Source organism: Mauremys reevesii, linkage group 16, assembly GCF_016161935.1.
Source record: "Mauremys reevesii isolate NIE-2019 linkage group 16, ASM1616193v1, whole genome shotgun sequence".
NCBI classification, from domain to species: domain Eukaryota; kingdom Metazoa; phylum Chordata; order Testudines; family Geoemydidae; genus Mauremys; species Mauremys reevesii.
Window position 1 is genome coordinate 6,570,845 of NC_052638.1, and position 21,382 is coordinate 6,592,226.

Here is a 21,382-nt window from a genome sequence, read left to right on the forward strand (position 1 = left end):
TGTGATTTGTTTCAGTAACTAGCAATAATTTCCAGCTCTTCTGTGCTATTAATGACCCCACCAATACTTTTATTTTTCAACCCACATGGTGCATTTAAAGAAACTCTGACATATCACTTGGTTTGCCAAGGTTTGCCATGCCGTGATTGGAGAGTAGCAATGCCCAAGATGCCTGAGTGCCCACAAGCACTTGGCTCGCAGGACAGAGACAACAAACACAACCTTTGCTCCATGTCTGAGGTGTCTGGCCACCCCAGCTGGTTCTGAAGAAAATCCTGCACCCAAGTGGATGTTTCTGCTATGGCCATCAACCACAAAATGGTTTAAAATATTGACATTTAAGCTGTCATTATTAGGTTTCAGAATTCACTCGCTGCCGAGATGAATGGGTTGGCTGTGTCTTTGTTTTATTCTGTGCACCTGCAGAGTCAGAAGGCACTGCATTGGTTAGGTCACAGTGGTTTTCTACCCACCCAGAAAGGCTAGCCATTTGTTTTGTAAAACGAAGGCTGGAAATGCCAGACAACAGCAGAGAGCTCCTAAGATTGCCACACTGGTGCATCTCCACGGAGTTTATTTCTGGCATCACTAGTTATTGTAACCTATCCTTTGCTGTCTGACAGATGGGAACAAGTGGTGGTGTTGACAAGATGCTTGCATTTGCTGAATCAGAATGACAGACCTGCTTGTATACTTCAGTCTAAATACACAGGACCCTTATTTGGTACCCAGTTTATATTTGTGATTTATAAACAGGCCCTAACTTGGCTTCTGTTTTGAAGACACAAGCACCTAAACCTCCAAGCTGCGCCAGCTGCCTCCCCAACAGCAGTCTCTGAAAGAGGATAAATACAACCTGGACTACATTTTGGTGAAAAGAGAGTACCACAATACTTGTGCTGGGGGGCTGGATAGCCCAGTTCGGCTGCAATGTAGAAGATGAATGCTTAGTGTCAGCTATTTCCCCAGGGACGCCTCTGGGAAACTTAATCTGATAAATTATCCAAGTGAACCTCACTTTACACTGGTGCTGAGAGTCCACGTTAGGGTAAAGATATTGACGTAATGACACCACTGCAAGTTTCTCTAATGCAGACAGCCTCTTAAAGGAGATCCAGAAATTTGGCTGTGAATAAGTTAAACAGGTTTAGTCTACTGGAGGTTTCACTACTCCTTGCTCAGAGGGGTTGTGTTGCACCCAGAATGGTATTAAAGATAAGACCAAAACCAGCACTTTAGAACGCTGGTTGTCCTGCAAGGCAAGGTGGAGGGTGCCCCAGGGCCACCCTCTCCCTGCTGCTTTCTTGCCAAAAGATGCCACTCTACAAATTATGGCTCTTCCAGGCCAAACTTGTGGCCCTCTAAGGACTCAAAGATCTCAAGTGACAGAATGCTGGCAGCTAGTAGGGCTCACGAGTCCACCCTGGGCTTACAAACTCCAGCAGGCACACCGAGAAGACTGGAGTACGTGAAGGCAGCATATGGTAAAAAAAGGGGGTTGCAATCTGTGACGGGGAATGCAAACCCCACACTGGTCAACAATGGGTTTTAAGGAGCTGCTCTGGGCTGAGCCAGGCCCACCCCGCCACACCTACCAGGCAGGCACAGGCTGGGTGGGGCGGGGGAGGTAAAAGGGGAGAAGAACAGCTGACATGGGCAGAGCAGAAAAGAACAGACCGTCAGCCCCTGAGGAAAGGGCCGAGGGAAGGCAGGAGCTTCCCAGACCCCACTGCCTGGGAGGGAGGGCCATATCCCCATATGCCCCGAGAGGGAGGGAGGCATACCCCCTCTCTCCCTTGCTAACTCTGGTTATTTGGGTTAACTCCCCTTGCTTTTTGATCAGACGCTGCCCAGAAAGGGAGAGGCTTTCAAGTGACCCTGCTAGAGAGCCGTGGCACAGGAAGAGGCAGGCTGCCCCAGAGGTGGAGCGGCCACCTGCAGGAGACCCCAACAGAGAGAGTGAGCTGCCATGCCTGGCCATGAGGAGGCACCAGTGAGTTGACCCCTTCATGCAATCATGGAGCAGAGTCCTACCGCCCTTCACAGAGTTTGCTAAGGACAATGGACTATTGCACATGAAACTGAAAACCCTGGAAGACAGCTCAACAGTGACAACATTTCAGGTTATGTGACAAAGGCAAGAGTATCACTGCCAGGGGCCTGTGGGATATTTTTCTAAAAAAGCCTAATGGGCCTTGACAGACTCCCAAGTCTTCCTTACCCCACTTAGATTTACACCCGTTCTCGAAATCTCCCCTGCCACACTCGTTATAACATCCCCTCCAGTCCAACATAAAAGATCTTATTACACACAGAGTCCGGCTCAGAGAGGAAAACCCTTGCCAGAGATCTGTTTGCTTCGTTAGGCATCGCTTTTGTTGTTTGTTCCCAAATTAACTCCACTTAGTCACCCTTGAAAAAATAACTCATGACATGACACTGGCTCAGTCCAAGAAAAATGAAGATGTGGATGAAAGGGCACGTGTCTGGTTCAGAGGAAGGTTTAACAACAAGTTCTGTTATCCACACACGCCAAGGCTCCCAAGCTCATGTGGGAGTCAAATGTATCTGGCCCGTATTTCCTGCCTGCCTACTCCGCCCTCCTGCACTGAGACGCTCCCCTCGCCTCTACTGCTGGCTGCTGCAGTGGTGGGCAGCAGGCCGAGTCCTCTTCTCCTTTGGAGCGACTGATGGAGCGCATCCTGCTCTGCCTCTGCTCCTCCCTGGCACTCCTCCCACACTAGGCCTGGCTGGAAGGCAGGCAGAAGCTGGAGGAGCACTGCTCCATCATGGGGTGGGAGAAGAGTATCATCTGGCCCCCTAGACTAGAGCCACAGGGGAAGGCAATCCAGTCCTCCAGGGGAAACAAAAATAACCAGCAATAGGAATTTGAGTGGAAGGAGAGAGAAAAGGAAACCTTTGAGGGGAAGAGATGGTGGAAGTGCCACAAAAACAGTGGAGAGTAGGCTTGCTGTCCACTCACATGAGATTGGAGGTGAGTGAAAACCCATGCTTCTCCCCCAATCCCCTTTCCAAGGTAAAAAGTGTGGGGGAAGCCAAACTCTGCTGGAATAGGTCCAGGCATTATAGGGAAAGAAGAGGAATGGCCATCCAGCTTGACTGAGGCATGGAGCTTCAAATACAGTTCAGATAAGTGTTTAAAGCCTGAGTGTTTATCTGAATTGATCCCCAAATCTGCACCTTCCAAGGTTTCCCTCCCCCTCCCACCTCAATGGTTTTTATGTGCATTTTGCTATCCTACTGCTGCTTGAGCGTTTGGCTGTTTTTTGAACAATGCATCATTGTGATGCATTCCCTTGTACTTACCCAATGTCACATTGCAATGGGGCAGTTTGCTCTCATCTCCAGTCATGAACCATTGCCCACAAATAAAATGGGTGGTGTCCAGAAAAAGAGGACTGAGATCTCCCTCCAGCCTCTAACTGGGATGCCAATTCACTGCTAGTTATGGCAGCAGGAAGCTGTTCTGGTTGCCCATCGGACCTTTGCAAGTTTAGAATCACCAGTAGATGAGCAGTGTATCGTTTTGTGCTGGATTCCATTAACTCCCCTGTTTTCCATCCCTCACTTATTTACTCTTCCCAGTATTATTTCTTTAGTTCTCCTCTCAGATTTCATGAGGATTTATGGGATGTTTTACTGAATGTGTTGTTTCATCTTCACCCTAGAGTTTTGAATACGTTGGTAAGACACACCAATGACATTTAGAAGACATGGTACAATCACCCATCCCAAGGAAGGATTCCTCACAAAAGCATGGTGGTACCAGTGCGGATGGGACACCTTAAAGCCAGCAGACACTTAATGCCGTCTCTGCCTTTCTGTGCTCTGGATCAGACAACTGTACGCGTCTCCCCAACAAGTAAAGACAATACAGTGCAGACGAGGCGCTCCCTGCTTAGCTGTTCACTGCCCTAGGAAAAGCAGGTTGTTGGTTAATAAGTTTCACCTGGATAGCTATTTCTGCTGGCCTCACAAAGTAGTTTCTTTGTTAACAGAAGGTAAACAGCTCCCTGCTGCCAAGTGGGGCAGCACAGAATAGGACAGCGTAAGTGGTCTCCGTTTTGGAGTTACAGAGTTCTCTATTCACACTACCTCAACCTGCATGTTAACCCCCTTCCATGTCCTATGCGTAAAGCATTTACCAAAAATGTCCCAGGTTTTACAAAGGCTATGGGTACGTCTACATCATTCAGTTTGTACTGATTGTCACTGGAATTTTGATCCGCTTAAATACAAAACGAAGTGCCTGAACTCCCCAAATCCAGCTCCCCACTTTGGAAGGAGACAGTAGCTCACTAATCTAAGCCATCCAGCTTACCAAGCTGGGGAAGGGGAGGGATAGCTCAGTGGTTTGAGCATTGTCCTACTAAACCCAGGGTTGTGAATTCAATCCTTGAGGAGGGCACTTAAGGATCTGGGGCAAAATCAGTACTTGGCCCTGCTAGTGAAGGCAGGGGGCTGGACTCGATGACCTTTCAGGGTCCCTTCCAGTTCTATGATATAGAATGATATATCATCTCATCTTCCAGAGCTGGGTCAGAAGTATTCTTATATTTCTCTACTTCTTGTGTTTTCTGTCCTCCTGTCCCCCAATATTTACCCAGAATACTGTGAAGTTCTTTTTTGAACCAATTTTCACCCATTTTTAATTTCTTTTTAAAACAAACCGATAAATTCTCAGGAAATTTTAAAATAAAACCTGAAAACAAAGGGCCATACCTAGGTGCTCCCAGCAGGCTGTTAAGCAACACTGCCTCAGGGGCTTCAGCACTGCAGCCATTAAGCCTTTGTGTTACACCTTTGTTTCCCCTGAATAGACACTTGTATGCAATAGATTTAAAAACTCTATTAAGATGATGTTTAGAAAAAGTGACCACCACAGAGTTTAAGGATAGAAGTTTCTTCTTATGAGGGAATAACATACAGATTATCAAGGGGGCAAAATTCGGTTTAAGATCAAATGGCATAAGAAATACATAATCTGCAATATCCCCGACTGGGAGTAAAAGGTTAATGGGTCAAAGTGCAGACATTGAGATACGAGGGTATGTTGTCCATAGAATGGCTATGTTCAGGTGTAGAGTATGAGTGGATACGATGAGGAGGATGGGTTGACCCTGTGAAAGTAGAATTAATTATATTGTAAAAATAAGAATGGATTAAAGAAATGTTGTATGTACCTTTAAGCAGAAATAAGAAATGTTGAAATACAGGTGCCAGGAAAAGAAACATTAGGCATAAACAATGGTGCTAATGGCGAAACATTAACAGAAGATGGTAATAGTAAGGAAATAAGATATGCATGCCTAGCCCAGGTAAACTTAACAAGATAACAAAGGAAGCAGAATCAGATAAGTTCTCACCCTTTTATCTGTATAAATAAGATAGTTTGTGTCTTGCATGGTGCTCACATTATCTGGGTGTTATTAGCAGAGCGCTGTGCTAATAAAAAAGAGTGGTCTGACAAACTGTGAGTCCTGAGTCTAACTTTGACAACCTTTATCTGGTGAGATTTAATGTTTAGTGAGTTTATGGTTCCAGTTCATACGGTCCAATAGACAAAGTCTCTCAGTCCCTTTCTCATAGTTGAAGTACGGTGTCGCTTTGGATTACATGTTTGCCATCTTTCCACTACAGACAGCTTTCCCTAGATTTCCTTCCACACTCTGACCTATGGAAAATTGAAGTTCTTTCATTCTTACCTATTTGATTTCTCTCTAAATCAGCAGACAAACAAGGCAGGGTAGCACACCACGTCACGTGCCATGATGTGCCCCAACAGAATACTACATCATCCAGCCCCAGACGAGGCAGACCGAAGATCAGAATTAGTCAAATTATACAGATACCATGGGACATGGAAACGATGGTGTGCTGGACAATTTGAGATTCCAGCAGCTCATTCCCATAGACCAGCCATAGGCCTGTTTACAAAAAGTCAGACTAGATGACTAGAATGATTCCTTCTGGCTTTGGAATCTCTGAATAGTGCCGGACTGAGTAACTGCACACTAAAAGCACAAAGCCTTCTGCCATGTTCAGGGCCCTGCTCCCACTGAAGTAGAGAACATTCCAAGTGCCTGTCCACTTCCTCCCAGATAACCCACTTAAGAGTGCCGGGAAGGAAACCAGACAATTTCCAGTTAATTTTAGCCTGCCTTGCAGAAGGGCCCAGATAATCATTCCAGAAACCTCTGAAGCCTCAATGTGCACACATATGCCAGTCACTGTTAGCTTGCAGATCTGCTTATCCCCAACTCCACCTCTGACGACAGGCTCAACCAGGCCTTCAGCACCTCTTCCCTTATCTACTTACGGCCACTCCCCCACATAGCATTCCAGCTCTCCAGAATGCTGCTGCCATTTCCTCATACATTCAAAGCATGACCACATCAAACCCATCCTCAGACACTTCTGCTGGCTCCCATTCCTTACAGGGACCAGTCTAAGTCAAAGTTTGCATTGATTTACAAACCCTCCATAGAAGACTTCATAAACCTCCTCTCTTCTCTCCACCCAGATCCTTCCCCTTTGCACCAGCCTGCTCTGTGACCACACACAACCTTGTCGATGCTGGTCCAAGAGCTCTTCCTTTGCAGCTCCTGTCTGCTCTGACTGCCTTACTGTATCCCTCTGCCATTTCTGAAGCTGTGCCTCTACTTTTTGCCTATCCTCTTAATTTCTTGTCTCATCTAGCTCTGGACCATTTGGGGATGCACTTTGTAAGAAACATACCATAGAATACATAGGTTATTCAAAGAAAAATGCAATCCTTTGTCGAGCTATCTACATGTGGAGAGTTAACACTCATGCCCCATTAGCCAGCAGTTCAGGGGTTTTGTCACCCCATCAACAGGATAGAAACTCCAGATGAGGCAGCTAAGGCACCAACATGGCCAAGGTTGCATATGAAAACACAGAGGAGCTGATGCTCATCTTCACAGCTGACACTGAAGAACTGTCAAAGGGTGCTGCACTGTGAGAAGTAGGATCATTCCGGAGTGTTTCCTCCCACTTGTGCCCAGGGGGAAAGCTAAAAATTGCAGGCCACTATTCAAGAGTGTGAAGACAGTCCAGAAGTCCTGCTCGATCTTGCTCTTCATTAAACCAGTTCTGATTTTTCAGACTGTGTAAGAGCTATTGTGGCACCCTGAATGGCTGACACTTTTGCCAGTTAACAGAATCCTCAGTGTACAAGAAGTGTTATATAAACTCCAGATGGTGCAGGAAGCAATGCTGGTGACTCAGAAGACATCACTGTTTCCTTCAAGTCAGTTCTTAGTCTATGCATCATTTTGGTGTTGGGGGCCCTGTGCTACTGGAGATGACATTTCAGAATACAGATAAAACTGTGGTTAAACCAAGAACACGCTGCTAGAGGAATATTTATGCTAGACAGGCCCTAACCAGCAAGCTACAGGCTATGTTTAAATACAAGACCTTATGCCGACCGTTTCCATTTTTTGTGTGCATAGGGGGGTTTATCAAATGGGTTTGAGCTTGGATGCTGAGGAGCAATGTCTCCCAGTTGCAAGTCTACCAGTACAGTAGCCTGACGCTGCCAGGTCTCCCTGGGAAATGAGAAATCCAGTCTGAATGGATTTCACCTGACTAAAGGTTTCAAACCAACCAAAGGACAAGCCAACCAACTCCTCCATGAATGACGAGACAGCTACTAGAGATCAGGGCAGAAATCCTGCCAGCCCATCCTCACTAGCCCAGCCCCTGGTCCCTCCTCGGTACTGCCCAAACAATTTGCTGTAATGGCTCAGCTCCAGGGCCTGCTCCTACCAAAAGCCTATGCCCAAGGTACAAACCTGCACCAGCCTAGTGAAGCAGGGATGGGGGAAATGTACGCAGGCCAGTGAGTTCTACACACACTGTTAAAGTATCAGGGGGTACCCATGTTAGTTTGTGCCCACAAACGCAATGAGGAGTCCAGTAGCACCTTAAAGATTAACAGATATATTTGGGCATAAGCATTTGTCGGTAAAAAACCACACTTCCTCAGATGCATGGAGCGCTGAGACAGCCAGGGGGCTGCACAAGATCGGGATGTCCACACCCAACAAGCCCAGCCCATTCATAGGCCCTGCCCTAACCCCACTCTCCCCCCCCCCAAATCATGCAGGCCCCATCACCACCGCGCTTCCTCCAGCCCAGCACCCCCTGATCCTTTGCAGGCTCCCCGCACCATCTCACTTCCTCCTGCCTTCCTCACCGAGCCCACACGGGCCCTGCCACCACCCCACTTCCTCCAGCCCAGCCCCCCAACCTCATGGGGACCCCACCCCCGGTACAGGCTCTATCCTCTGCTTCCTCCTGCCCAGCCCAGCCCTGCCCCCCTGGACCCATTGCAGGCCCCCTCACCAAACCCCTTCCTCCAGCCCAGCCCCGCCCCCCCCGGACCCTTTGCAGGCCCCCTCGCCACCCCAATTCCTCCAACCCAGCCCAGCCCCGCCCCCCTGGACCCATTGCAAGCTTCCTCACCACCCCACTTCCTCCAGCCCAGCCCCGCCCCTGGACCCATTGCAGGCCCCCTCACCACCCCACTTCCTCCATCCCAGCCCCAACCTCATGGGGACCCCACCACCCCAGCACCAGTACAGGCCCTATCTCCTGCTTCCTCCAGCCCAGCCCCTGACACAGCCCTCACCACGCCGCTTCCTCCAGCCCAGCCCCGCCCGGATCCATTGCAGGCCCCCTCACCACCCCACTTCCTCCAGCCCAGCCCAGCCCCCCTGGACCCATTTGCAGGCCCCGCCGCACGGACCCCACCCAGCGCTGGCCCCGCTCACCGGCAGGGGCGCGCCCAGCAGGCGGTGCAGGGCGGGCAGCTGGGCGCCCAGCGGCAGCGCCTCCGGCAGCGGGTGGACGGGCGCGCGGCGCGGCTCCGGGAAGCTGGCGCACGAGAAGGGGTCGCTGTCGTCCAGGTACTGCAGGCGGCAGAGCGCGGCGCCGGGCCCGGCCGCCATAGACGCGGCGCAGCGCAGCGCTGCTCCCCGCGCGCCCACCCGGCGCAACTGCCCGCGCGCCGCCCGCCTCAGGGCAAGGCCGAGCCCGCGCCCCGCCCCGCCCGCTGCCTGGCCTGGCCTGGGGCGGGGCTACGGCTCCCAGCCAATCGCTCGCCGGTAACCGGGGCAACCGGCCACTACAGAGCAGCCGATTGGCCAGCGCCGCCGGCAGGCGGTGTCTGGCTGCGGCTAACGGGCCCCGCGGAGCAGCTGCCCCGGGACCGTGGGGCCCAGCGCACCCCAGCGGCCCGAGCAGGCTGTCCCCGCCGGGGGCCGGGCCGGGCGAGCTACGTGCGGCTGCTGCAGGTAGGGGCGGCTGCACCAAGTGCCTGGGGCGCGCGGCAGGGGCAGTGGGAGGGCGCAAGAGTGAGGAGGGGAAGGGCTGCAGGGGCTGGGGAGGAGTGCAGGGGCCCAGGAGGGGGCGCAGGGGAAGGGGGTCCGGGGGCCTGGGAGGAGATGGGGCCCAGGAGGGGGAAGGGGATGCAGGGGGGCCGGGAAGGGGAGGGAGGCCCAGGGGGGGTACAGGGGACACAACTGCATGGTGGTGGCCAGGCCTCCTAGAGCCCCACGTGTCAGCGAGCGCACCCCGGCACTCACGTGTGCTTAGCTCCATGGACCTGGGGAGTCCCAGGCTGGAGTCCCAGCAGAGGAGTCTGGCAATGCACATTTTTCACAGTTGCTGATGAAATGATGGCCCCTGTCACTCACACATGGATTGCAAATTACAGTGGCCAGCTTTTATTTGACCCTGTTCTATTCTGTAACAATCTTTTCTCTTCATTGAACAGATCACTGGGATGGCGAAGGAGTAACTCAGGGAGGTACAACTCTCTAGTGCCAGTTCCACAGCCAGTTGGAACCGCCATGTGCCTCTGTGCTGCACACAACAGACTTAGAGTGCTTCACAGCTGTGGCTGGGGCAGAATCCCCATCACCTGCACCAAAGCACAGGGCCCCGATGCCTGAGCTAATGGAGAATCTCTGCTATCTGTTAGCAGTGCAGGGCCCATGACAGCCAGGGAACTATGAGAGGTACATGCATATACACACCAGCCTGTTCATTACACACTTGCCTATATAGACAAAGCTTGCCTCAGAACCAGCTGTTCAAATCTTCCTTTTGACATCAACATAAGAAATCTCTGTGCACCAAGTGCTTCCATCCCGTAACTTCCAGTCTTTGCATGGGCTTGTCTGAGATGGTTGGGACATTGTATAAAAAGAAAGACGACCCTGTTTACACTAAGGTATCACCATTCGTGCACAATTGTGATAAATCTTATATAAGTATGTCTTGTAAGGTATCCATGAAAGTGTTATGAGCTGCTAAGTATTATTTCCTATTTAAATCCATATATCATCATTGTATCTGAAGTTATGAAGATTTGCTGTGTGTTTGTATCTCAAATGTGTTGTGTTCCTGGATATCACCCACAAGTCAGATTTGCATCAAGGCTAGTCAGCCATGTGTTTATGGCCAATAAGGAGAATCAACTCTTCAGGGAGCCCTCCTGAGTACTCTCAGAAAGTTTTTTTTCCTCCTGCTGATGATAGCTCATCTCAATTGATTAGACTCTTCCTGTTGTTATGCATCCTTCCACCTTTTCATGTTCTCTGTATGTATAAATATCTCCTGTCTCTGTGTTCCATTCTATGCATCTGAAGAAGTGAGCTGTAGCTCACGAAAGCTCATGCTAAAATAAATTTGTTTGTCTTTAAGGTGCCATAAGTACTCCTGTTCTTTTTACGGATACAGACTAACACGGCTGCTACTCTGAAACCTGTCAGAAGGCATGCTGACACTGGATGACCCATGACTCAGCAATGGCATGTAAGGACAGGTGATCCAAGACTTTGTGCCAGTAACTTTCCATGCACATAGGCTGAGGATATAAAAGTGGAGACTGTGACATCACTTCTTAGCCTCTTTCCTGCTCCACATCTCTGGATTATGATTTCTAACAAGAGTTTAGAACAATGGACTGAGGGCCCCAATATTTGGGATGAACCAGAGCCACTTATTACAAACTGGCAGATTTAACATCATTGCTATTAACCTGATCTACAAACTCTGAAACCACCTATAACGTATATGATTCATTTAAACCTCTTTACTCTTCCTTTTTTGTATATTAATAAACCTTTAGGTTTTACTTACTAAAGGATTGGCTACCAGCATGGGTCTGGGTGAAATCTAAAGTATATTTTGACCTGGAGTGTGAGTCTGGTTCTTTGGAACCGGAAGAACCTAATATATGTGATTCTTGGTTTAAATAATCATTTATCACAAGTCTGGATGGTGCATGAGGGGCTAGAGGGCCTGAAGGAGATTCTGTGGCTTCCTGGGATCATTAATAGTTCTGCCATCTTTCTTTGGAAAATTTCAGGTGCACTGGTAATCCTTAAAAGTAAACTCTCCCTAAGGGTGTGATAAATTGAGTTAGTTTAGCACTTTCTGTGATTTAAAGGAATTTGCCAGAATCCCTTTGAGGCATCCAGCTTGGAGAATACTGTATCTCATTTCACTTTGTGGAGCAAGTCAGCCCGTGTCAAGAGCATTTTTTCCCCACAACTACTTCATTGTCTTTTTAAGATCCACACGGATTCATATTTTTCCATTTTTCATTATAACTGGTATCACTGGGGCACATCATGCTTTTGGCTCAGCAATTTTCTTGATTATGCCAATCATTCTATTCTCTTCAATGCAGTTTCCACTTTATGAAGTAGTGGGATAGGAATCGTGCGAGATGTATGTACACTATACGGTGCAGCATTGTCTCTTAAGGTTATTTGTACTGGATCTCCTGTCAAAAGTCCAATATCACCAAATATGCCATCGAGTTCTTCCACCTTTCTCACTAGGCCCATCATAGGGTGTTGGTTTGTGGTCCTTTGATCACATACAATCTGAACACAAAGCTTTTGTCTTTGTAAGCAAATGCATGCAGATCTCTTATAAAACATTCAACATTTCCTCATGGTTCTTGAATTCTTTGGTGAAAACATGCTCTTTCATTAAACCACATTTCTCTGAGGTATAAAGTATGCATCAAACATAGCCAGAGCCCTTTAATAGTTGTCTTTGTGGCTGTCTTCAGTAAAGTCAAAGGATTTAAAGATATGCTCTGCCTTGCTTCCCCATAGCATAAACTAAATACCTGTATATCTCCAGGGTTTTTTTTGTGGAATTTAATTGCAATTCAAAAACTTTCAAAATACTGCTTCCAGCCTGTCTATTGTGAAGGTTTGTGAAAGCTGACATTTTCTGGGGCATTGAAGAGTGGCATGTTGATGAGATCCTGCATCATGTTCCTTCTGTCTGTAATCTTTGCTGTTTCCCATATGTTTCTGTTCTTAATTAACTTCTGACACCTGGCATGCTCCTCTACCAGCTGTGGACTGGCTACAGAGCTTGCTTATACACTCCACCTGTGTTCATACATTCCTTTAATGTTCTGCCAGGTGTGGGTGAGGTTCATTTAAATCAGATATTGTGCACAAAGTGTCACCTAGTGGCTGAATAATGTAATACAGATTGGCTTAGCCGCTGTAATGGAATGCTAGAGTCTGCTTGGACAGAGCTCAAAGTGGAACAGACGTAGCAATCAGCCCTCAAAAGCAGTGTGATCAATAGGGTGACCAGACAGCAAATGTGAAAAATCAGGCCAGGGTGGGAGGTAATAGGAGCCTATATAAGAAAAAGACCCAAAAATCAGGACTGTCTGTATAAAATCGGGACATCTGGTCACCCTAGTGATCAAGGAAAACCGAAGGGTGCTGGGTAAGTAGAGCTGCTAGAGAATCAGGATCTATGAGAAAATGCTGAGGTTAGTTGGACTAAGGAATGACAAGGATCCTGTATGGCCTTTCTGGAAGGATGCCTGGAGTTCTGTCCCCAAAAGGTAAGGGAATAATATAGTTGTATCTCTTGTAAACCTTCATGAGGGCAGGTCTTCACTAGCCCCCAATCCGGCGGGTAGAGATCGCTCTATCAGGGATCGATTTATCACGTCTCATCTAGACGCGGCTAAAGCCATCCCTGAACGCGCTCCCCATCGACTCTGGAACTCCACGAGAGGCGGAAACGGAGTCGATGGGCAAGCAGCAGTGGTTGACTCACAACTGTCCTCACGGCCAGGTAAGTCGACCTAAGATACGCCGACTTCAGCTACGCTATTCGCCTAGCTGAAGTTGCGTATCTTGGGTCGACCGCCCTCCCAGTGTGGACCAGGGCTAAGTCAGGGTGTGAGCTGCTCAGCGCCAGCATCAGGAAGAAATCTCCCCAAACAGTCTGACCCTGAATGGAGTCATTAGAGAGGTTTCCACTTTCCCCTAGCACTTCCACCATGGGCAATAAGATACCTAACCACGTACGCTGTTGGTCTGTTCCGCTGCAGCAGTTCTTGCACATTCAGTCCCCTGCTAATGCAGGCCAGTAGGGTGTACTATTCAGCTAAAGTATTCACTTGGAATATTCTAGAAATATTTGAAAATATTCAGTGTTTGGGTATTACAGCAGAGCAGCAGTACTCCTCCCATATAGGTTTCTATGCCCCTTTCCATGCCCCCCACCATCAGGGATCTGGGGGCCTTGCTGTTCTCATGGTCTGTTCCCCTCCCCCCAGTATGAGCAGGTATCAGTGGGCCCCTGTTGTTCTGAGATTATCTGAGCCCTCTCCCTTCCCCCTGGGTGTGTTCCTCTAGGAGTGTCCAAGCCACTTTCCCTGACCACCCCTCAATGTGGGATCTGATCCCCTGTCCCCCCAGGGGGGTGTAAGCCCTTTTCTCGGTGAGCCAGGATTTGAGGGTCCTCTTCCTTCTGAAAGTGTCTGAGCCTGTCCCCCATGTGATCTGGCAAAAGGGGAAGCCCTTCCTGTCTGCATGGGGAACTGAGAACAGGTATGCAGGGAACATGCACCAAGAACACACTGCTGAGACTGAGGACAGAAGATGTAGGACAAGCATATCACAGGCTTTCAAGCACTGGCCCCAAGGGGTGGGGTCAATAAGGACACCCACTGAGATTAATGGAGCAGCTCACCTGTCAGAGCTCTTTTTCAGGCTGTATTCCTCTCCCCCTGTTCCCATTCAAGGGAGACCATGCCTTCGAGATGTATGGGCCACTTCACACCTCCCTAGCCTCTTATGCTTTCAGGATTGGTAGGGATCTCAGGAGGTCATCTAGTCCAAACCCTTGCTCAAAGCAGGCCCAATCCCCAGACAGATTTTTACCCCAGTTCCCTAAATGGCCCCCTCAAGGATTGAACTCACAACACTGGATTTAGCAGGCCAATGCTCAAACCGCTAAGCTATCCCTCCTCCCAGTACAGCCCTTGCTGATGATTAATTTAATACAATATTATAGTGGCGTACCAGCTCTGATATAGTTAAGATTGAGAAGACTTTTCTGTTTAAAGGTCGATTCTTCTAAAATTGGCATGCTTCCTCAGCTGATCTTGAAATCTGCTATGGTTCATAGGGGTACAGGGTAGGGTTAGTGATCCAAATTTGCGGCTATTTGAGTGAGATGGTCCCGGAATATAGCCCCCTAAATAAAACAGCTTTCCCTGGGGGGCCATGTGCCAAAGGTTGCCGATCCCTGGGATAAACAATGGCCCATCTGCTTTGATAACACGTGGCTGGACTTGTCCTTTGTCTTTGAGAACAGGTTCACCCACTTCCTAGACCTGTCTTGTAAATACACCTCAGTCATGGTTTCAGCTTATGTTCATAAATTCACATATAATGTTGTTAGATACATTTCACCATGATGTAACTGACCAGCAAGTTATTAGTTTTCAAATGATACCTCCCAAGGTGTACTTTGTACAACAATGATTATAATAGCATGTGAATACAGGGGTACATTCCATCATAGGAGCCCAGAAGGTGGGTGGTAGAGCAGCCCAAGTGGGATGAAAGAACTCTTTGTGGGGTTAGACTCTTGTTATTCCAAATGAGGGGATGTTTTAATTATTGACTTGGCTGGAAGGCTAAGCCACAGGTGGATATAGCCTCCTGGGTCAATGAGTGCCACGTTAGAGGTCAGGATAAGGACCCAAGGACTGGAACCCAGGTGTACAGAGCTTGGGGCAGCTGATATCCCCACAGTGCTACCAAGAGGCTATGCAGAGGCACACCCAGGGAGCACTGTGGAGAGTAGGTGCCACAGGAAGTACCTGCCAAGAGACCCAGAGTGACAGTATCCTGCAGCCCTCTGATTGGCCAAGTGCCCCTACTTAACCCCAGGGGTTGCCCGAGGAAGTTGTCTGGGCAGCCACACAGACGTGCCCTGCTGCAATGCCAGACTTCCCAGCCTGACTTCAACATCAATTCTAGCCCAGTGCTGCCTCTGAGCTCCTGTCTCTGACCCCAGCCTGACTGACTCTTGTTTATGGGACCTGGCCTGGCAATTCCTTCTACTCTGGCCCAGTGACAATTGTCCCCAGTGAGCAGACCTTAGCCCAGTGGTGACTGCTAGGCCAAACTGCCTATGTCCTGGCCCTTACAGTCAGAGCAGGCCCAGGCCTGTGGGATTGCTGCCCTCGCTGCAGTGATGAGGGGGATTTGCCCTGTGCACAACTGAGGGTGGGGCCTGTGCCCAGTGCTGCCTCTCTCCGAGCTCTAGCCCTGCTGCCAATGGAAGGGGTCGCTCTGGCCCCACTCCGACGGGGGAGTTAATGGCCCCCAGGGCAGCCCCAGGAGCAGCCTTGAAAGATGTAGGGATGATTATAGTGACCAGAGGCCTGGGCCAGTGCCACTGAATACGGGGGAATGAAGCAGCACCTCATTGCTAGGGACAAGGAGTAGAGGAGATAAATGACCTATCAACTGAGGCCTATGGCAGGTGAACAAGCCCACAGCCCTGCACCTTTGCACATTACAAAGGTAACTAGATGCTTCCACGCACCTTTGTGTCCTGCTTTGTCTGCAGAGACCAGGTGTGTCTTGCTGCTGCTGGGCAGGGAGCCAACAGCCTTAGGCGAGTAGCCAACAGAACAGCCTCGGAGACAGAGAATGGAGCTCAGCGACTGCCCTTCTCCCCCTGCAAAGAATCCTCTGCAAATGAATCCCCTCGCACAGGAAACACACACACACAGCCTTGCTGGGATCCTGGCTGGCTGGTCACCGGGCGGCTGTGACATGCCACTGGAAAGATTCACAAGACTTATTGCAAGGTTCCCCACCCCAGCCCAGGAGGAGGGTCCTGTTGTACAGATGACTGCGGTAATAGTGTGACAGCAGAGAGGAGTGGCTGCATTCCACAGCTCGGCGTGCACAGTCCTACTATCCATTCATCTGCAGTGTTCGTCATTCAGCCTTGGCCTGTTCGTCCCCAAACAGCTCTTCCTCCTTGAGCTGTCTCTGTTAAATAATGAGTGGTGCAGTCCTGTTGGTGCTGTGTTGGTCCCAGGATATTGGCAAGACAAAGTGGGGGAGGAGATATCTTTGTGATGGTGCTGCCCGTGGGAGCCAGCTGAGGTCACTCAATTAGGGTGAACTGCAAACCAAACGGGGCAAACAAACCCCAAATGCTGGTGGTTATTCCAATACTTAGATTTACCAGCCAGCACAGAACAGCTTCTATAGTACCTCACTGGTTACTCAGAATCCAAACAACGCAGTTCCCTTAAAGTACCCAGCCTTAGGCCTCTGTCCAGACACACCTGTCAGATATGATGATGATTCCTCAAAATCTTACTTAATCATATAAAAGAAAAAGTTCTTCCAATCCCAAAGGATCAGCCACATACCCAGGTCCAATTATAACTTAGATCTTACCCAAAATACACGCTACAGCCAATTCTTATTAACTAAGCTAAAATTTATTAAAAAAGAAAAGAGAGAGAGTGTTGGTTAAAAGATCAATATACAGACAGACTTGAATTCAATTCTTGAGGTTCAGATGCATAGCAGAGGTGATCTTGTAGTTGCCAAAAGTCCTTTCAGATATAGTTCATAGGTTATAGTCCAATGTCCCTGTTCAGGGTGACTCCAGTCAGTGACTGGGGATCTCAATCCTTGTGGCTTAAGGTTTCCCCCTCTTGAAACCCAAAGCAGATCTGAGATGATGTAGGATCTGCCCCAGGGTTCCAGCAGCCTTTCGGCCTGAGAAAACAATAGGCTTAACTCCTTCTCCCAAACATCCTGGCAATTAGCACAGAGTAATTTATCCATTAAACAGTTCAGATACAGGTTAGCACAACCTTCAAAGAGACACATAGACAATAATACTATTTCACTCAAGTGTCTTCATAAATGTTAATATTTCTTTTTTGATCTTTGAATTAAAACTATAGCAATAGACAAGACTTGTTTGCTTACATCACAAGACTTGAGCAAACATCTACCCTTCTACCTCTAACAATGCAGACTGCATTTCAAAGTTCTATTCATTTACATATCTTTCTAACCAGTCCTTAAGGTTCACCCATGGGTTAGGTCAGTCTGAGTTAATTAACTCTTTCTGGCCCTGTCACCTTCCAATGAAATATTATATCGCACTCATAACGTCACAATCTTCTACTGGACCAAATTCTGTTGGTGAGAGAACAAGCTTTGGCGCTTACACAGAGCTCTTCTTCAGGTCTGGGAAATGAAGCAGCTACAGTTTAGGTTTCATCCTAGGTGAGAGTAGCCTGAAGACTGAGGGCAGAGCATTGTGAGGTTGTATCTCACATACTCTGGAGGGCTTTCTAGCTCCATATAGGGCCATGGGGGGGGCACTTTAAGCAGACTCCATATTCCAGCGCTCATCTTCCTTGTGCCTGAGGGTTGGGCATGTGCTGCCTGAGCAGAGTTCTTACTTCTACTCCAAGAAGGGTCTTTGTAGCAGTGGCAGTGTGGAACTCCGTGCTTTGCTGGGTCCCCTGTGCTCGGTGTGCCGGTGGGAAGATGGGGGTCTGACAACCAGCCCTGCAAACTCAGCTTGGGGTCTGTGGGCCTGTTTCACCCTCAGGCCAGTGCAGAGCCAGTTACTGAGTGAGCTGGCATCTCCCTCACTCTGAGGTTGCTGGGGCCCTGTCTCAGTTACCCTGTGACAGGCCCCCTTCACTCTGGTCCTAGTTAGGTTAGCCTGGCTGCAGTGGTCATTCCTTGGGGCCTGCAGCGGGGTGGTCACCCCGCTCCTGCCCGGAGGGGGAAGCAGCCACAGCTGAGGCCATGCCCCCAATCAGGCCACAGCTGGCCCTATAAAAGGGCCGTGAGCCAGGAGCTCAAGAGGAGATACTGTCTGGCTTCATTGAGAGGGAAGGACCTGGCTGCCTGGGAAGCCGAGAAGGGTACCTAGGGTGGAGCAGGGCTGGGGAAGGGCTGAGGGAGCTGGGGAGCTCTGGCCTAGCAAAGCCCCAGGCTGCAGGCCTAGATAAGGGCCCACAAAAGGGTACCGGGGCAGCCCAGAGATAGGCAGAGGCAGCTGGTCCAACCCCCCTTGCCGATGATGAGTGGTTTATAGACTGCAGTCTGTCCCAGGCAGGGCCGGCTCCAGCGTTTTTGCCGCCCCAAGTGGCAAAAAAAAAAAAAAAAAAAGCCGCGATCGGCAGCACTTCGGCGGCAGCTCTACCGCCGCCGCTTTATTTTTCAGCAGCAATTCAGCGGTGGGTCCTTTCCTCTGAGAGGGACTGAGGGACCCGCCGCCGAAGAGCTGGACGTGCCGCCCCTTTCCGTTGGCTGCCCCAAGCATCTGCTTGGTGTGCTGGTGCCTGGAGCCGGCCCTGGGAGCGGGGGCTAGATGGTGACTGGCTGTAGCCACTGAGGCAAGGGGAGGATAGAGGATTGGGGGCTCCCCTGGGTGGGGAGACCCAGAATGTGGGGGGGTACTGCAGAGGGCAGAACCACCAGAGAAAGGGCACTGGGTCCAGGAGGGACATGGGGGCCAGTGGCAGGCCAGACATCAGCAGGCAGAGGGTGCTCCCGAGCTGGAGAAGAGCTAATTCCCTGGACGACCAGCAGGAGGCGCCGTGCCAGTGAGTCATCGCCCCGCCGCAGGGGCCTCACAGGCTTTGTTTTGTAATCCGCTATTCCATGTAGTGTCAAACAGTAGCGTCCTCTGCTCTCCTGGCATTACTCAAACTACTGCCATGGCTGCTTAGGCATCACTGTCCACCTCCCTTTCCCAGATTAGAACCAGTTCCTTCCTGCACGATATAAACACCAGAGCCCATCACTAAGAATAAGCCACCTCTCTTTCAGGCCAGCTGCAGAGACCAACCAAGGGAGAGGTTTGGTGGCGCCTGGCTGGGGAAGACCCAGAATCTGATTTTCAGAGATGCGGCTGCCCACAGCTCCTGTTGATGGCACTGGCCACTCAGCATCTCTGGAAACGTGGCCATGCCCTGTATGGAGCCCAATGTGCCAGCTCATTAGCGCTAGCATGTCACAGGGCAAAGCTACATTCCCCTGAACTGCTGTCAAGGTTTCAGAGAGAAATCCCTCCTCGGACAGTGCTTTCCAAGCCATGGTCTGCGCCCACCAGCAGCCGGCAGAGGAGGATTGGCTGATCTGCCAACCAAGCAATTCTTTAAAGAATGAGGGCTGCTGCTGCTTTGTTAAAAGTAGAGACCAGCTGATTAGTACAGGGTTTTTGTTTGTTTTTCCAGGGCAGAAAAGGTGAAATATTGAAACCTGCGCATCCCATGACAGGCACCCTGGCACTACTCCACAGCTGCTGAGCACGTCTGTCACTGCTGCAGAGGAAGCTCGCAGCGCCATGGCTCAGTGAGTCCATAGAGCAGGGAGGCACATCTGTCACTGCTGCAGGGGAAGCTCGCAGCAGAATCCTTTCAGTGCTACCAGAGAGCCACTGACCACTTCTGCAGAGGTTTGCAGTGCTATGTGCTTCAGCACTACCATGGAGCTGCAGGCAGCTGTGCAACTGCTATGGAGGAAACTCGCAGTGCTGGGTGTATAAAACACACTGTAAAATCTGCCTGTATTTTTGGCAATGACAATTCAAAAGCTTTGGAAGCATCTTCTCTAGGCTGTGAAAGCAGGTTTTGCCGGCTAAGGACATGACGTCAGTAATGTTGGGAGAAAGGCAACAATAATTTGACCTTCTTCCTTTATTAATAATGGGCCTTTTCACAGAACACAAAAGAACATTAGAAAACATCAAACCAGTCAAGGCTAGAACAAGATGTAGCCACTTCTTTGCTCTGCCGTTAGATGAGTGCCTGGGGTGCAGAATGTTGCCAAGTGGTTGACGTATGTAAGGTATGAGTGTGACAGTGCAGTCGATTTCTTATTGTGGAATCTTTGCCACTTGAATCTCTGCAGATGTTTAAATCTTTGAAAACAGTCTGTTGAGAAGTGTGGCATTGATTGGGCGTGCTGTGCCAGAGCCCCTGACAGTCATTGCTTGAGTGCAAGGGATACTCTGCATTGGTTGCCATCAAAACCAAATAAAGATATAGGCCAACCACACCTATGGTTCAAACTGTTATAGGGTGACCAGACATCTTGATAAAATTGAGACTGTCCCGATTTTGAGGAGTTTGTCCCGCGTCCCGACCAGAGTACGGTTGGGATGCCATTTGTCCCGATATTTTGTTTCCTGGTCTTCAGCGGCAATTTGGCGGAGAGTCCTTCAGTCGTGGACGGTCTTCGGTGGTATTTTGGCAGCGAGTGCTTCTGTCTTTGGTGGCAAGGTTTATTCCCACCGCCAAAGACCGTCCATGACTGAAGGGTTCTCCGCCGAATTGCCGCCTAACTCCCGGACGGGTGAGTGTGTTTAAAAAAACAAAAACACCCACGGCGGTCCCGATATTTTCCCCTTAACATCTGGTCACCCTAAACTGTTATCAGTCAGTCTTACCATTTCAATATACCCTCTGCAAAACAGCTAAAAAGTGACAAGTTTTTAAAGTGTTTATATACCAATGCTAGGAGTCTAAATAATAAGATGGGTGAACTAGAGTGCCTCATATTAAAGGAGGATAGGATATTGATATAGTAGGCATCACAGAACCTTGGGGGAATGAGGATAATCAATGGGACACAGTAATACCAGAGTACAAAAATATATCAGAAGGACAGAATCGGTCGTGCTGGTGGGGGAGTGGCATTATATGTGAAAGAAAGCATAGAATCGAATGAAGTAAAACTCTCAAGTGACCCAACTGTACCATAGAATCTCTATGGATAGTAATTCAATACTCTAATAATAAGAATATAGCAGTAGGGATATATTACCAACCACCTGAGCAGGATGGTGATAGTGACTGTGAAATGCTCAGGGATATTAGAGAGGCTATTAAAATAAAAATCTCAATAATAATGGGGGATTTCAACTATTCCCATATTGACTGGTGTGACAAAGTTCCTCCTCTACCTTGGTGGGTCCT

The 21,382-nt window shown here is 49.3% G+C and overlaps 1 protein-coding gene and 1 long non-coding RNA gene across 3 annotated transcripts in view; one reads left to right on the forward strand and one right to left on the reverse strand.

Moving 5' to 3' along the window:
- The window catches only part of FHOD1 (formin homology 2 domain containing 1), a 62,053-nt gene extending 53,025 nt beyond the window's left edge, over positions 1–9,028 (reverse strand). For both annotated transcript variants that reach the window (XM_039503201.1, XM_039503200.1), the window contains exon 1: positions 8,823–9,028. In XM_039503201.1, coding sequence (XP_039359135.1) covers positions 8,823–8,999 — 177 coding nt within the window. In that variant the 5' untranslated portion in view covers positions 9,000–9,028. The remainder of the gene's footprint in view (positions 1–8,822) is intronic.
- Positions 9,029–9,213: 185 nt separating this feature from the next.
- LOC120384586 lies at positions 9,214–20,479 on the forward strand. Its single transcript, XR_005588963.1, has 3 exons — positions 9,214–9,344; positions 9,827–10,070; positions 19,640–20,479. It is a non-coding gene; the product is annotated as an uncharacterized LOC120384586 (long non-coding RNA).
- The last annotated feature ends 903 nt before the right edge of the window (positions 20,480–21,382 follow it).